The 18,057-nt window shown below is 42.3% G+C and overlaps 1 protein-coding gene across 1 annotated transcript in view; it reads left to right on the forward strand.

The window, feature by feature from the left end:
- The window catches only part of LOC140240711 (hemicentin-1-like), a 142,663-nt gene that overhangs the window by 73,448 nt on the left and 51,158 nt on the right, over positions 1–18,057 (forward strand). The window contains exons 15-33 of the mRNA XM_072320475.1: positions 430–708; positions 1,185–1,442; positions 1,964–2,242; positions 3,122–3,394; positions 3,942–4,217; positions 4,868–5,140; positions 5,783–5,930; positions 6,625–6,752; positions 7,391–7,535; positions 8,169–8,296; positions 8,802–9,074; positions 9,988–10,263; positions 10,715–10,987; positions 11,520–11,822; positions 12,245–12,520; positions 13,009–13,281; positions 14,962–15,237; positions 16,172–16,456; positions 17,305–17,580. Of these exons, the coding sequence (XP_072176576.1) occupies positions 430–708; positions 1,185–1,442; positions 1,964–2,242; positions 3,122–3,394; positions 3,942–4,217; positions 4,868–5,140; positions 5,783–5,930; positions 6,625–6,752; positions 7,391–7,535; positions 8,169–8,296; positions 8,802–9,074; positions 9,988–10,263; positions 10,715–10,987; positions 11,520–11,822; positions 12,245–12,520; positions 13,009–13,281; positions 14,962–15,237; positions 16,172–16,456; positions 17,305–17,580 (4,698 nt within the window). The remainder of the gene's footprint in view (positions 1–429; positions 709–1,184; positions 1,443–1,963; positions 2,243–3,121; positions 3,395–3,941; positions 4,218–4,867; positions 5,141–5,782; positions 5,931–6,624; positions 6,753–7,390; positions 7,536–8,168; positions 8,297–8,801; positions 9,075–9,987; positions 10,264–10,714; positions 10,988–11,519; positions 11,823–12,244; positions 12,521–13,008; positions 13,282–14,961; positions 15,238–16,171; positions 16,457–17,304; positions 17,581–18,057) is intronic.

Below are 18,057 nucleotides of genomic sequence, written 5' to 3' on the forward strand. Positions count from 1 at the left end.
TGTAGGAATATTTTATTTCCATTTAAAACAAGTTGAAAAGTATTACCTTTCTGTGAACTTTCAGTCTAGCCTATCCCTTGACCATTGCTTTGTTCGGTGATTGGCATACACAGTGGAGTGTTTTCTTCGCTGATTGACACAGATGTCTGGAAATTAATAGTCAGAAATAGGGATTACCTTGTATCTGCCTATTAATCCCCATTGTGCTACCATGGTCTTCCTGTTGGACTGTGGGGCATTGCTTCGCCTGAGTGGGCCTGCTAACTTTACAACTTATACAATGTAGGTCAAGTTTAAATGGACTTACTTAGTGCCTCTGAGACATCCTGGCAAGTTGCGGGGCACTTCAAGGGTTAGAGTGGCATTTGATATACTCTTCAACTAATTATGAACTAAAGTTATGCATTGTCTTTCCTCCCTTGTGATTAGTTCAACCACAGATCAGCGCCACCAACCCAGAGCAGTCTGTAATTGTCGGTGAGGACGTGGTGATCCGCTGCACCGTCCTGGCGGGGAATCCCCCTCCCTCCATCACTTGGTACCACCACAGTGAGGAGCTCTTCCCGGAGTTCATGCCACGCCTCCGGCTTCTCCCCGACGGCAGCCTGGAGATACGTGACGCCTTCGTGGCCGACGCTGGCAGCTACTCCTGTGTGGCCGTGAATGTCGTCGGCAACGACACGAGAACCACAACACTGAAGGTCTACGGTCAGTCATCTTTAGTAAAATTCTGTCCTTTTTAGCCTCCGTACAGCTTGTTAGGATGTTTGATACAAATTTGTTGTGACAGAGAAGAGAATTCTATGCCAATGTTTTAAACATGTACTTTCCCCAACTGTGGCAACGTTCATTAGCTTTATAGAATTGACATACTTCTTCCTTCCCCATTAAAACGAGAGAAAATAATGCACAGGAAATTGCAAGTCACAGAATCCTGTTATTCCGAAATATTGATTACATGGCTTGACTTTCAATGTAGAGTAGTTAAAATGTACTGTCTTTGGGGGAAAATTTGAGAGAAGTCCCTCGTGATCTTTAACCCGTTGAGGACGGGCTGATTTTGCTATAACATGCATTTCCCATAGATACCTGCCTGAGTATACTTGGTCCTAGTCTTTGTCGGGTTAATTAGTGTTTGTTTCACTTCAGACAAAAAAATGGTGATCATGTCTGTCTATCTGCAGAACCACCAAGCATCTCAACAACAGAGACCAGCTACACTGTGGTTCGCCATGAATCTGTAACTCTGCTGTGTCCAGCCGATGGCTACCCTCCACCCACCATCGAGTGGGTGAAGAACGGCCAAACCATCCCCAACCAAGGGCTACACCAGAGTACCCTCATCCTGAACTACGTGACACAAGAAGACGCGGGAACATACATCTGCCGAGTGCAGAATGATGCAGGCACCGCAGAACTTGAAATATCTCTCTTTGTGTTAGGTGAGAGTCGCTGGCTTTCTTACCATCCTCTTTAGCGGTCTCTTTTAATTTGTGTGATACCATGATATTTCCAAAGAGTGTCCCCATGTCTTCCTTTCTATAATTGGAACAGATGATTTGACAACTGTGTTTAATCCTTGTGGAGACATATTCCTTGTATGTCTCACTATTGCCTCCATAACTCAAAAAAAAAAAAAAAAACTTATGTGGTTGTGGTTGTGTGAGAGAAAAGAGAAAATAGTGCTAATTCCATACATTTTTAATCTTGACATATATAAGTGCTTAATCATTTTTTTTTCTGAAATGAAGGCAATCACACATACCTGCTAAATCAGGCAGACATAGATCTTTCACAGATTAAAATTTAGTGAGTGATTACTTATGTTAACACATGATGATAATCAAAGTGGCAATATCTGTTGATTTAATGATTGAGCAAGCATCTTGATTGTAATGGTTACTTCTTGTTTCTTGTTCATTCTAAAGATTTGAAAATGAAAGTCATTCTGTCAATTCCACAGTTCCCCCCACACATCCTGGAGTCTACACCCCAGGCGTCGTCAACGTCACCCAGGGGGAGAGTGTAACCCTCCCCTGTGAGATGACGGGAAACCCCCCACCCACCATCACCTGGTACAAGGACAGCGAGTTGCTCCCGGCGGTCGGCCTCAACCACTACCAGACCAGCGAGGGCGCCCTTGTTATTCAGCAGATGAGTCTGGAGGACGAGGCGCAGTACACGTGTGTGGCATCTAATGTGGCTGGGAATAATACCAAGGATATGCGCATCATCATCCTCAGTGAGTTTTTCCGTTTCTTTTGTGACATCACCATTAATCCTTTGTGTGCTTTAAGTGCTGATTGGCACAGAAAACCCTGTACCATTGTTTACACTATCCAAAGTCCCTGGACCAGAAAGGATTATGCCCCTCCTCTTTTGAAGAAATAAGTCTCGCTTGTACATTTTTTTCCCAGTAATCGTGATTAAGAAAGTGATTATGAGACACATATTCAAACATCATATGCGTTGACTGAGTAAAAACTGCAAGACGAGAAATAGTATTTCAGCATGGTATGGTTATGGCAGGGTCATATTTATGTTCAGGAAGTTGAGAGCAAATCCTGCAGATTAAAAATCAACAGCAAAAATAGACAGTGATTTCACACAAGTTACATACAAATTGTAGAGAACATGTTTTGTTGGATCTGAGTTGATTCTACAGAGTTTTTAGGCAAAGCACTGCTAGCACAAGCTTAGATTCAAAATAAATGAGATGACTATCATTCAGAGCAGTATCGGCTCAGGAGAATCTCTCCTGAGCCAAATCACAGTTACACATTAAATGACATGAAAGTAAAGATTGTACCACATATACTTACGGTGATAAGTACACTAATATTACTCTGGTACCATAGTATCACTGGTGAAAAACCTACAAATAATTGTATCATAAAAAGCTGTAAGTTTACTAGAACTTGTATAGATCACTTCATCCTACCTTGCATTTTGACAAACTGTAAAGGACACATTTTAATCTGAAATGAATGTATGCCGTGTCATGATCCACGTGTACTTTGAGATAAAAGATCATTATTTCTTTTCATTAAGACAGATATCACTCCACAGTGACATTGATTTCTGAGATTGTTTTGGTTGTTTGTTTTTTTTTCCCACATAGTCCCGCCTACCATTGAACCCGGTAGCACAGATTACACCGCTGTTGCTGGAGATTCTATTGTTCTCTCGTGTGAGGCGTTTGGGATCCCCGCACCCCAGGTTGCCTGGCAGAAGGATGGGGCCCTCTTGGGGAGTGGTAACGACAACGTGCGCGTCTTGGAGACCGGCTCCCTCGAGATTTTTGTCACCTCAGAGGATCACACAGGAACTTACACATGCATCGTCAGCAACGAAGCTGGTTCAGAGAACAGGATTATTACTCTGGAAATACATGGTAGGAGTTTAGAGTCATTTATAATTTCTCAACATTCTTTACCTTATTACATATACAGAGCTTTAATGTGGCTTGATCAGTCTGTAATCTAACGTTAGCGTGTGGTACATGTAGGCACCTCATATGAGTGAAAAAAGTGTGCATTCTTCATGTTTTTTTATGACCACATTAACTCTGAACTTGTAGATTTTTTATTTATATACCCAAATATTTGTCCTGTTAGAATGTCTTTAATTAAAGGTTTTCTCAGAGTTCTGTCAAGTTTAGAGAATTATTAGGATATTTTCTAAAGGAAGTACTTCATACTTGCCCACGAGCAGTGTTCAATAGTAATCTGTGTTTAGGATAGAAATGTTACATTAACCACTCTGTTCTGCTATCCAGCTGTATGTTGAATCTCCAGCAAGATCTGTGCAACAAGCAACTGGAAAATTTACTGTGAATTGCATTGAAAATTAGGTTTTGTTTTTGTTTTGTTTTTTCTTTGTACAAGAAAGTTCAATACCATTGCTCTCTCTTCCTGTTCTTTCACAATTTCCTCTACCAGTTCCACCTGTCATCATAGACACGCAGACTCAGTACACCGTGGTGGAGGGGCGGAGTGTAACCCTCTTCTGTCCCTCTTCTGGGACCCCACCCCCCACCATTAGCTGGTCCAAAGGAGGCACCCCCATCCCCGCCAACGACCCCCACTACGACATCGACGACGTTGCGGGCACACTGACCATTGTTGGTGTTCTCCCCACGGACTACGGCGCATACGAGTGTCTTGTTAGCAACGCCGGAGGAACAGTGTCAAAAGACATCACTGTCTCTGTCTATGGTGGGTATTTAAGATTTGAATCAAATATGTGTAAAGAAGAAGATACCCATCACGTTCCCATGTGGTATTTTATGTCATCAAGGCTCCCACTTTTTCTCTTTCCTTCCTCTAATTTGATGCATGTACAGTCTCCTCTCTCGAGAACAGGAGGTTATGATTAGATAATGAAGCTCTACAACTGTTGAAGTTTGGTTGTCTTACAATGGATAAGTGAATAATTTGTCTTGTTTTTCAAATGCAAATTCAAATTTATGCATCGTTGAACATATTGCAAATGAAATAAAGTCATTTTTCCTTTTTTCTCAAAAACAATAAGATGTACAATCTTTCCTGTTTTTTTTTTTTGGGGGGGGGTGGAAAGGATGAATTGGAAGGCGTTTAGGATATGTAATATTATATTAATGTATTTAGTTCTTAATAACATTCATGCATTTAAGAGTTGTTAGTGCTTTATAAGTGGCTTTGGATGTGAAGATCATATTTCCAAGGAGTGACAAGACATTGCACATTGGGTCTCCTGGCTTGCCTATCAAATTTTGATTTGAATGATGTTCGGACTTCACGCGATTGAGTAAATGGAACAGTTGCTCCAACTTCCTTTTTTTTTCTCTTTGATCGTCTCATACTGCCATACCACTATCCCAACACAGTCCCGCCCCGTCTCCCTAGCAACCTGGAAGTTGAGGAGTTCAGGATCACCATGGGAGGCAGCGTCTCCCTGCCATGTGAGGTCAGCGGCACGCCCCCGCCTGTCATCACGTGGCTGAAGTCGGGGACTCCCCTTTCCCCCAGCAACAACCTGCTGGTACTGCCCAGCTCCCTGGAGCTGTACCGGGCGAGGCCCACCGACACCGGCACCTACCAGTGTGTGGCCACCAACCTTGTGGGCAACGTCACCAAGACTTTCCGACTTGTGGTCATGAGTAAGGAAGGCATCATTTTATCTTGTCAGTTGTCACATGGTCTTCCACTTTTGGGAGTCACTTTGCAAAGAACGTGACAATAGTCAATTAGTAATGATCATCCCAGGTGAACACAGTTGGTCTGTAATGTTGGTTAGCATTTGGGTTTTTTTTTTTTTATGTGTGTGGTAGCGGTAAAAGCAAAAAGCTCATTGATACATGAATACCACCAACACTTTTACTTACAGGAAATAGTAATTTTGTCCTATTCCATTTTAAACTAGTGAGCATTACAGCATAGCATTTCTGTCGTCTTCTAGTCTTTGTTTATGCATGTATTTATGTATTTTTAGTTTTTTGCAGTATAGCAATGTTTTACTGATATACTTTCATGTACATTGTGTGCAATTGAAAAGAAAAATGTATGTATCCTTCTGCATCATTGGTGAAACAAAATTGTGAATTTTCACAATGTGACAGTTATCCAGCTTCTGACTTAATTATCACAGTGGTGTGTACCTTGCAACAGAAAGCTTAAGGGATTAAATCATCAGCGCAAGATCATGCCGCCCCCAGCAGTGATATCCAAACAGTCACTTCCAATTCTTCCTTTAAATAACCTTTGACCTCTTCACGCTTGCCTCCCTCATCCACGTTGTACAGTTCCCCCGTCGATAATGCCGGGTCCTTCTTCCTGGACGACCCAGGTCGGTGGGCAGGTGGACCTCCCCTGCAGGGCGGACGGTTTCCCCATGCCTGAGATTGTCTGGTACAAGGACGGACAACCAGTCAATCCTTACACAAATGCTAGGTAAATGTTCATCTTCTTTTGGCTAAGGTACTAGAATAAATGAGTCTAGCAGCACAATTTCTTTTTAATTCTCTTTCATATTCACCCCTAGAAACTTTCCGTGGAATTAAAAGTTGAAGTAGATATTCAGTCACAATAGATACTGCCCTTTAACAAAGAATGAGGAAGGTTTATGAAGATGCAGATTGGATTCTTTGCATTTGCAGATTAAAAAAAAAACAAAAAACTTTGTTGGTATGAAGTTATTGTCCTTGTCAAATGAACAACTTATTTCTCATTTCATTTTTAATGTGTTGCTTTTCTAAGTGATCTGAAGTATTCCTTTGCAAAACGGCTAGGTATACCTTTGCCGTTTCTTCAGTTAAAGTGAAAGTTTCTCTATAGCCTCACTTCCTGTCTTTCTGATTAAACTTCCTCTCTGCCATCTGTTTCAAACATCATACATGTATCTCCTTTGTCTCAATCCTCTTGAAGACTATTTCATCCTGTCATTGTCCACTCCTTAACCTCGTTACTCTTTAAATCTCTCTGTGGTGTGCTTTCTTCCTCCGTTGACAATGCTGTAGCATCCCCTTCCTTTATTTTTCTTGAAATGTCCATCATACAATTCATTCCCCCAGATGGCTTGGCTTTGTTTAATTTGGTGTATTTGTGAAGAATTTAAGTCAAGGTAATGTATCACCCTCATGTCCAGGATTCGTCAGAGTGCCTTTGGTACTCTCCAGATCCTCAACGTTGACCAAGATGATGCCGGGGAGTATTCCTGCTACGTCTCTAACGACGCCGGAAAGGCTTCCAAGCACGTTACACTCACTGTGAACAGTACGTTGCAACCTGTTGTTTTGAAGATGATTAAGAGGAGCTAACTCATATACACAGAGGCAGAATGAAAAGACAGCAATGAAAGGATGAGGTTACATTTTAGCAGAGCTATGAGGAGAGAGGGAGGACCAGGGCACTGTTTCATGAAAGTTGTCAGCCCTGACAAGTTGTCCAGTCAGTCTCTGACAATTACCATAGTAACACTCCGTGACCAGAGCTTCTCAGCCAATCAAAACCAGGGATTTTACTGAAATTGTCATAGACTGACATCATGTCGGGACTGAAATTTTTCATGAAAAAAAAAATCTGTGCCCAGGAGGAGGCCTGGCCCCAAATGGAGGGAATTTTTGGGTTGATGGTGATGATGATGATGATAACTGTCATGATGGCGTTGATGTTTATGAGGGTAGGATGATGTTGATGGTGATGATGATGGTAGTGGTGGTGGTAATGATGATGATGATGATGGTGGTAGTATTATGATGACATTGATTATGATGATGATGTGATGAGGATGGTGATAATAATGATGATGATGATTATAATGATGATGATGATGGTGATGAGGAGGAGGAGGAGGAGGAAGAGGAAGAGGAAGAGGATGTAAAGTAAATTGATCTTGTTTCACCAATCCACAGTGGCCCCTTTCCTAATGGATAGTCCTGATAGCTACACCAGTCTCCTGCGTAACCCTGTCACCCTGCAGTGCCTGGCAGCGGGATTCCCCCCTCCTGACGTGGAGTGGCTAAAGGATGGTGCTCCTCTTGATCCTTTGGATGTCAGGTGAGTCATCAGCCTTTACCGAGCCTAGATCTATCCATTTACTCTCTCTAACTGAACTCTATGGTACGTATCATCAGCTGAGAAACAGAAGGGTGTTAACGCTGCGCAAAGTCTGTTGAGTTAATGCCCCTTTTGTCATCAACAGACAATGTGTCTTTTGGACATATTTGGTAAAAAGACAGTTAGATTTGCTTCCTTCCACAAGGTTAAAATGTTTGAAAGGTTAATGGGACGAACAAATTTCTATTATGAACTGGTCTACAAATTCATAATGATTTGAAAGAAGGGCAATATAAATCTAATCCATTGGGAAGGGTAAACTCTCATGGAAAAATTATGTTAATCTAAAGACAGAGCAAATTATTGAGCTTGCGTGATATTTTCAGTTAAAGAAGGATGATTTGTTGGTATGCACAAAATAGCAAAGACGCGTATCATTTTGGGAACAAGATGCCCTGAGTTTTGTAGACAAAATGCATATGAAATTTCCAAGTATCAAGTGATGCTTCAGGTATTAATCGCACTGAATGAACAGATGTGATAGATTTCATCAACATTGATTGAACCTGCAGTGTAAGAATGCCCATTCAGGACTGAATCAAACTGAGTACATGCTATATTTCACCCCTTCAGGTACTACATCACTCCTTCAAATTCACTATTGATAGCCTCTACCATAAGAGAAGATACTGGGGTCTACACCTGTAATGTCAGTAATGTGGCCGGCACGCAGCAGAAACAAATGCAGTTGACTGTCTATGGTGAGTGTTTGAAAGGATAACTTTTTTTGCACTGAGAAAATAAGCAGTTGGGGGAAAAAAGATATACTTCGAACTGATTGCTTTCTGTACCTGTGCGAACGTGCTCTTCACTGTTTGTGTAAATAACATTAGGAACGTCAATCTCCTGATATATTTTGTGATGTTATGTTGCAGGATTGAAAAGCTGGAAACAAACATTTTTTCCTTGTTTGTGACAACATTCTTTACTTATATTGAAAAGCAATATGGATATTCCTGAATGCAAGGTTTATGTTTGCAAGGTGACTGAGATACTGAAATTTGAGTTATTAGATATCTTATCTTTTGTTTCCTGACTTCGCATTCTCTTTTGACTATTTCTTGTGGAATGATTTTGGGTATGTATTAGCTCTTTCTTGTGAAATGATTTTGGATATGTATTAGCTCTTGGTGACTGGTCCAAAGACTGAAACATGGTCACCATTCATCTTCTAACATCCAAGTTTACCACTTTCTTCCTACACAGTCCCACCAACATCCCTGACCAATGGAGACACCAGTTACGACGTCACACTGAACAACCCTGTCTCACTGCCCTGCGAGGTGGACAGCTACCCCCCGCCCAACATCACCTGGCTGAAGGACGGCAAGGTGATCCCCTACACCAACTCCCACTACGTGATCATGCCCCTCTCCCTGGACATCCCCCGGGCCGTTGTCAGGGACTCCGGCGTCTACACCTGCATCGCCAGCAACATCGTCGGCAACATATCGCGGAGCTACACCATCAATGTTCACGGTAGGTATTTGCACATGCACACACATGATTGTCTTCCTTTCACGAGGTGAGAATACTGTAGATGCCAAATATATTGTGGGTGTACTATACTGTAAAAGTGGAAATTTTCGAGCATTTAGCGCAACCAGAAACTAGCGTGAAAATAAACGCACATTAATATTTTTTGCTTGCTATATGTTCCAGTAGTTGAGGTTTTGATTCTGCTGAATTAAAATCATGTGAAACTATTCTTACCCAGCTGAGCGCGAAAAATTATTTACGCGAAAATATTCACGTTTACAGTATTTACACATCGGGAGCTGCAAGACAATTTTGCAGGTGGTTGAATCTGCAATCAGGAACATGAATATCGTACTGCAGTCATGTATGTATCATATATATATTGTAGGTGGCCATGTGCACATAGTACTACTAGGCTAATCATCTGTGTGCAGCTGTTACCTGCCCATGTTGCTATCATACTTCATCCTCACGTGACCTAGGGCAATACTTTGGCGGGTTGTTGATTTTATGAATATATTGACGCCCAAAATTCACGAAAGAAAAACAACCTGCAGAATATTTAACATCTGTGGAGTAATATTTTCTACAAGGGGGAGCTAGTATATATCACAAAGTTTAAGTGTTATGCCTTTTGACAGATCACAGGCAACACTAACAATATCCATTTTTCTTGTGAGGATCAATATACTTATGGCTTCTATTATTGCTCAACTTTGTTTACAATATTACAGCAACTAGGCTTTTTTGCCAGTCCTCTGTGATAATATATCTGTTGCACATATCACTTTCTTAACTCTTTGATAAACAATGTACTCTAATGAGAAACAGCTCAACGTTTGTGTTAGTATTACTATTCACAAAAGCAAGTTTTGGTGATCATTACCTATAATGTTTCATTCTTTGAGTGCAGTGCCACCCCACATCAGCAGAGGACCTGATACCCTGACGGCCTACATCGGCCAGAACATCACGCTGCCGTGCGATTCCGTCGGTGTCCCACCCCCCATGGTGATGTGGGACAAGGCCGGGCGTCGGCTGGAGTACAACACGGATCCCCGGGTCAACAAGCTGGAGGAAGGATCCCTCACCATCGCCAACGTCAGGGAAGATGATGCCGGGGCATACTTCTGTCTTGTCGTCAACCAGGCTGGATCTGACTTCAAGAGGATCACACTCACCGTCAAGGGTAATAATGCTTCTTCCCATAATTTCTGTTTCTGCCTTTTACTTGATGTTACATTTAATGACTTCAGATTGGATTAGTGTAGAGTCTCAGACCAACATGGAATATTATGTATGAATATTTTTATTTATTCTTGCAGCCACACATAAATACAAATGGGTTGTAAATACATGATCACAAAAATGCAGGCATACATACTGTACATGCAAACATACATACTTTCTGTATGTATGTAGAAATGTATGTACTCTGTATTTTTGTCAAAAAAGAAGGGCATTTGGACAAGAGTCCAGATTCATATTAGTGAACGTCTTCTGGGTATATATATGTATCACCGGTGTAGAGATCAAGTTTTTGAAATGTCGGGTATTAGAAAAGAATAAGTAGGCAGTTAAAGTGATGTACTTGTAAATCTGGAACCTGTAATTGTAAGGATACTGTTAAATTCTCTCAGATGCTCCTCGCATCATTAACGAGCTCCCGGACATCATGGAGAAGACAATGGACACGGAGGTCCGCATCCCTTGTGAGGTGACCGGGACGCCCCGTCCCACCGTCCAGTGGTTCAAGGACGGTCAGCCTGTCGAGCAGCTCCATGGTTACACTGTCCTGGGTGACAACACCCTCCTCATTCCGTCCCTCCAGCCGTACGACAACGGCTTCTACGAGTGCCGTGCCCAGAGCGAGAGTGGTACCGACTCAGTACACATCCTCATTGACACACAAGGTGAGCTTTCACTTCCTTCCATGCAAGTTACTTACTTGAGTAACATCAAGGTCTGTGCAGTAAGAGCCCCAAGATATGGTACATTTTGAAACAGCAGCTACAAGAAGTCCTTTTTTTCACATCCTCATTGACACACAAGGTGAGCTTTCACTTCCTTCCATGCAAATTACTGCACATTAGACTTTTTTCCTATTCTTGTAATCTTACTGATAAAAAAAAAAGGACTTCTTGTAGGTGCTTGGGGCTCTTACTGCACAGACCTTGATGTTACTCTAAAACTTGTCAATGCCTACTTTTGCTGTAGTTGTTTTGTTTTGTTTTTTTACATCTGCTTCATTGTACCCCATTTGTGTCTAACACTCGTTCTCATTGTTCAGGACCGCCCATTGAGTGAAGATTAAAAACAATCACAAACGGACTGATTCACAAGTGATTACCGCTCATTCTGAATATTTAAAAGACATCGCCACTTTTAAAAATTAGAAAAGTGTTTATGTGTAAATGGAGCATTCCTTCCCAACTGATTCCTCAGTGCGCCCCCACATCGCTGGGGAGAACACCCCCGACGAGCCCGTGGTGATATCCTTCCAGGAAGGGGATGTGGTGTCGCTGGAGTGCAACGTCACCGACTCCCACCCAGCCGCCACTGTCAGCTGGTTCAAGGATGGCGCCCCCCTCAGCGCGCCGTCCCGGTCGGACATTGGCATCCACCTGAGGAGCGAGGACACGACCCTGACAATCCCGTACCTGAGGGCTGTCGACGGAGGACACTACTACTGTGTGGCGACCAACATCCAGGGCAGCAGTGAGAGGCACTTCTCTCTACAAGTTCATGGTGAGTTGCGGAATTGCATCTAACGTCTGTACACTGTATCTGTAATATACTCTCTTAATGTCAATTCCCACAATTCCCTCACTCCAATCTTGTGTTTAACCTGCTGATTTGGACCTAGTATACTGAACCTCTAATTTGGTTTACCTGTTCATGAAGTCGCAAGCTAATTGGTGTTGTAACATTCTATTACTGTATGGAAGGATTGAAAAGAGGTTGTTGTCAACTGAAGACACCCTGTTGAAGTGGTGTGGTCAAGTGGATTGGATACAGGTATGTTGATAATAAGGTTATGGGTCCAAGCCCTGCAATGGCACTTCTGTCATTGAGCAAGACATGTTCGTCCACAATGCTCCCCTCTTTCCAAGTGTCTTTAGCAATCAGCAATCAATTTTCATAACAATCACTTTCTTGTGTTCCAACAGTCACCCCTGTCATCAGGAACGTCCGGCAGGAGACGATCACCATCCAAGCCGGAGGGAGCGTCACCATCGACTGCGAGGCCAACGGCCGGCCCGACGTCCGCATCCTCTGGAAGTTTGGTGACATCCCCATCTCCAGCCAGAACAGCCGCTACCACGTCGCCGCCAACGGCTCCCTGCAGATCCGTGAGGTCCAGGTCATCGATCGCGGTGTCTTCACCTGTATCGCCAAGAATATGGCTGGCAACGACACACGCACGGTCAACCTCACCGTCATCGGTGAGAGCACTGCTTAGTGATTGATTGCCTTGACACAGTTCCATGCTTTCAAAACTAGAGATGTGTGAAGATTTGTGGAATTCATAGAAATTCTTAAAAAAAAAAATAGAATAGTGTAGGCAGATGTGTTTAATTATTTGTAGCATCACACTGAAGCTCTGCATCAAGGCTATTCAGCATCATCAGAAGTGTGACATAAATTTGTATTTCCATATTTCTTGTGGAATCTTGCATTTTACTATTAGTCTGAGAGTGGTTAATTGCTTAGCAACTTCTTTTTTTTTAAGTAAAATGTAGCCATGTGTACCTTTATAGGTGTAGATAGTCAGAGGAAGACTGAACTCATTTAGGCAGAAATTGCAGTTCTCCACTGATAGTGTAAACAATCTCTTACCAAGATAACTTGTGGCACATGAAAATTAACTTGCTAAAGGTTTCATTCAGTCTTACATTAATAGCCAAGATTCCATTCATGACTTTTTGAACAGTTCCACCATCAATCAATGAGGGACCAGATAACATCGTCCGAACCCTCGGAAGTTCGGTCATTCTGCCGTGCGAGACCGCTGGCATCCCCTTCCCAGACATCACCTGGTACAAGGATGGCCGCCTTCTCAATGTGTCCCAGGGCAACTACGAGCAGTTGTTCTCTGGTTCCCTCAGGATACGCAGCGTCAGTGGGCAGGACTCTGGATCTTACCGCTGTGTGGCGGTCAACCAGGCAGGTCATGACTACCGCCTGGTCACTCTTTGGGTCCACAGTAAGTTATTTACCCTGTGCTGGGCTCTGTTTGGCAATTGAAGCATCTTTTTGAATGCTTTCTCAGCTGAATAGCATGGATGTCTGGAAATGAATACAGTAGTAAAAAAAGCTGCTGAAGACTGCTTATCGAATAGTGGCAAGCCAATGGAGTAAAATGGAGTCAAAAGGGGCCTGAGCTCTTAATCCTAGCAGAATCTTTGTCAGTGGTAAAATGACAAACAGGCAGGGACAGCAGTCACATACTATAAGGACTACATACAACAAGAACAATCAGGGGAGGGCTAGGGACACAGAACAAAGAAAACAAAAGGGAAGGGTTGGAAACCATGAGCAAGGAGCCCAACAAGTAAAGGGAGGGGGATTAAAGCAGGAGGGTAGACAGACAAAAGGCAGAGGAGGGTCAGTGATGATCCCAAGGACCATGGGGGCAACCTGTGAAGGATAAGGATGAATAGGGAGGCAACATCAAACAAGATAGGAACAACAGAGGGATAAAGAAGGGAAAAGAGTGAAATAGCAACAGCGTGAGTGTGGGGGGGGGGGGGAGAAGCTGAATAATCGGCAAGCCCTTACCTGATGTACTAAGAAGAGGCAACAATGAAATGAAAGTGAGTCAACCAACAAATGCAAGCACAAAACATATCAAAGTATATATAAAATGAATACAGATTACCTAATCCCCCTAAATCCTCAAGACTTATTGTGTCACAATGGCCTTCCTGTTAGAGGGAAGTACTTTGCTATGCCTGAGTGAACCTGTTAACCTGTAATCAGGTTAAGTTTGGAGGGCTTATATGAATGCTGTTTAAATTGTTTCACAATTGTTGTGATTAGGAGACAAAATATGACACATAATATATGAAATATATTACATATATCAAATATGTCACATGTGTACCTCAAAACCACTAGTTTGAAAGTAGGCACTAAAATTAAATGTGGTGACAACCATTTGTTTACTCTTTTGCACTATAACCACAGAATAGCAGTACAGTGCATACCCATTATGATTTATAATGAACACGGTTATAACGAAATTTCAGTTGTAGCAAAGTAAAAATTCAGGCCGCAATATTATCCGCTCTGTTTTTTTTTATTGTTTATTTTTCAGTGATAATGAAATTTCGATAAAACAAAAGAAAATTGCCGATCCCGAGAACCTCATCATAACGGGAGTCCACTGTATATCAAAGCAGAATATGCTGTTTGGTTCAGAATGTCAAAGGAAGACTTGGAGTGCAGACAAAAGTGTACAAATTTAGAAGAGAGTAGCCAGAAATATTAGTTCAGGTAGTTATTTATGAAGATATATTTGGCAGGCATTTTTCCAAGTAATCTTTGTTACTATGAAAAGGGAGAGTGTCAATTGTGAAATGAAATTTGTTGCTTTTGATATTTTATTTTTCAATCCAAAGAAACCATCTTACCATTCCAATTGAATGTCATGTATTATTCATTTTGCAAAATGTGTCTGTTAAGGGTCAGGCAAGTTGTTCAGGCAAGCTTTAGAGCCGTCAGTGCTATCTTGTGTTGAGTAATCTGCACTGATACGTTTTTTATGTCAATTCAGGTTTTTAGAAGTCAGTTGTAGAAGAGCCAAGCTATTAAATCTCTTACATGAAAAGATGTAGAACGCCAGCCTCCTAATACCTTCTCTCTCTACCACCACACCTCGTAGCACCACCTGCCCTGGAGCCAGACGCCCCCCGAAACGCCTCCTCTGCCGTGAACCAGGACATCCTCCTCCCCTGCAACATTGGTGGCAGCCCCAAGCCCCAGTATCGCTGGCTGAAGAACAACCGCGAGCTGGAGATGAGCTACGGGCAGTTTGAGCTGATGGAAGACGGGTCCCTCATGATCCGCAACGTGGAGGCGATGGACCGCGGCTCCTACACCTGCGAGGCGACCAACGTTGCTGGTGTCCTCAGCAAGGACATCAGGCTTGAAGTGTCCGGTAAGGCCACTGGGGATGACCTGTCAGTCTCTTGCTGTGTTTCATTTTAGTTACTAGTACATTAACTCTCTCAGAGTCAAAGGCACAAAGATTGAATGCTGTGGCGGCTGAATTTTAACCCGCTGAGGGCAGGCTGATTTCGCTACAAACGCATTTCCCACCAGCCCGAGTATACTCAGGAATAGTCTTTAACAGATTAAGGCAATGCTTTGGAGAGGGATAATGATTTAAAGAAAAAAAAAAATCAGCAGTGTAGCAACTTTATCCATTAGTATTGGTCATCTCCTGACAAGTACAGAGGGGTGTTCCGCAAAAGATTTAAATCTTTTTGAAAATAAAGATCAACTTAAAATGACGGTGTGCTGTGTTTGTCTTCCATTATATTCTAACTCCCAAATAAAATCTACAAAAAAAAAAGATTTTTTTTTTTTCATTCAGCCATATGGCTTATGCATTCAAATGAAATAAGTGACAAAGGAAAGTTTTGATAGCAATTTGAAATAGATTCTGAAACATTAAAAAAAAAAATGGACAGGGAAACCAATGGCATACCTTTCTTATCAGTTGATCTGAACATAAAGATCACCTTCAGTCCTTTGTGAAGACTGTACAAATCATCATCCTGCCATAGTGTGGACAACAGACAAATAGCTCACTTGACACTCCCTGAACTCAAAACTTGTCCAGAGTAATTGCAGAATATTGTACAGTTAGCTTAATCTGTAAGCACAAGTGTGTATCAGTTAAATATAATTTCTGTCTGCCAGAAGTGTCTCAGTACAGGATGGAATGGAATTAGCCTTTATATTCTTCATTTTAGACATTCATACTGCACTCCATAGCATAGCATGGAAGATGGTGACTGTTCAACATATTCTAAATAATGCTGCTAAATGAAGATGATGGTAAACCTGCATTTCTTCCTTTTTGACAGTTGCTCCAAGAATCCCGGGATCACTCACCACAACTGATTACCCAGTGGACGTGTACGACACTATTGAACTGCAGTGCAGGGTGAGCGACGCCTACCCGCCTCCCATCATCACGTGGTTCCGCGGCAATGAGAGGCTCAGCGGACAGGAGGAGGGCGTCAGCATCCGTAACGATGGTACAACACTGCAGATTGGCTCTATCGACATCGCAAAGGCTGGCGAGTATTTCTGCATCGCCGCCAACGAGGCTGGCACAGACAGTCGCAGGTGGAACATCGATGTCCAAGGTGAGGGGGGCAAAGTTTGCACCATTTTATTGAACAGAGCACCTGTAACAATTATGCTTACCATGAGAACAACGGTGCGTACATGTATTAACCCTTTCCTCCTGCAATTCTCTGAGTGCCTTTAATGCCCCCCCCCCCCCAAATGAGATTCTTTTTGTCTGTCAACATAGAATGGACAGGTTGGTAATCCACCTGTGCAAAAGCAGTCAAGCGGTGCATGCATCCTCCTTTCCAAGGTCAACTACATGTGCCATGAAACAATAAAAATATTGATTGGCTGCGAGGTATGAATAGAGCTTGCGCTGATGGGCTCACAGACTCTTGTTCTACACGAAACCAGGCACCTGAATGGGGTGACTGGGGTCAGCGAACACAGAAATCTACTGAGCTCAGCTTTGATTGCTACGTACATGTTCATACAAGTTTTATAGCAGAACAAGCGCACACTAAATCAGAAAAGAAGTAAATAGTACTGTGATGTATGCATTTTTCAAACAGAAGGAGAAAACATGCTGATAGAATAAACTCTTATGTTTTTACCAAACCCATTTTCCTGGGCATTATAACACTAAGAAACATTAATTTAGTCCACAATGGCAGGCAATCTTGTCTTCATCTTACGGGAACCTGGTATCCCTGGTATCCCAGGTTCCCGTAAGGAACGGGTTAAAGTAATGACTGCAGGTTAGAGATCGTGAAGCCTTCATTGTTGTGCAGTACAGCAATAAATCTCTCATACATCATTACAATGTAAATTCAGTTAAATGACTACTTGTATTTCAAAGCATGTTTCCTTGTCAACAGAATAAATACAAATGGATATTGGGGAAATATTTTAATCTCTCCAGTGGCACCTCAAATTTTCATTGGCGACAACCAATATGTGACAACCATTCAGAACAAGGATGTTGTGTTGATGTGCATTGCCGAGGGCAACCCCCCACCTGTCATCACTTGGGAGAAGGAAAACAAAGAGCTGGACCTCAGCAGTGACCACTACCACATTCGGGACGACGGGGCACTGGTCATCACCAGCCCCCAGCACACCGACAGCGGTGGCTACACCTGCGTCGCTACCAACATCATTGATTCCGACAGGGAGGACATTCATTTGCAGGTCCTGGGTAAGTTTGATGACCTTGCATCTGCCCTCACATACAGCTGAATGTTGTCAAACTATTCCAGTTACAAGAATGAAGTGAATTTTCTTTTGTGGAGAGAGTTTAGTTACAGTGGTTTTCTTTTTGCAGTTACTCTCTGTGAATAGGATTGTATGCTTGATGTGCATTATTGTGAACACCGAGTGAAAAAAAACAGTACTAGCCTGAGATTTGAACCTGTGTCACCTATTGTAACTACATGTATTTTAGTTATGCATGGTAAATTTTTAAGAGGCAATAATTTCCTGTGCAACCATTCTGTGTGATCAACATTTCAGTCATTTTATCCAACAAGAACATATTCTACCTATAATGTTGACCAGCCAATGTATTCTTGTACATTATGTTTTATCTTTCATCCTATACACCTTTGGACAAAGTATGTGGAACCTGTATGAGTAGCAAAACTCATGGTGTATAGATGTCTGATACTAAAAGATA

This window comes from Diadema setosum, chromosome 17 (genome assembly GCF_964275005.1).
Source record: "Diadema setosum chromosome 17, eeDiaSeto1, whole genome shotgun sequence".
Taxonomy (NCBI): Eukaryota; Metazoa; Echinodermata; class Echinoidea; order Diadematoida; family Diadematidae; genus Diadema; species Diadema setosum.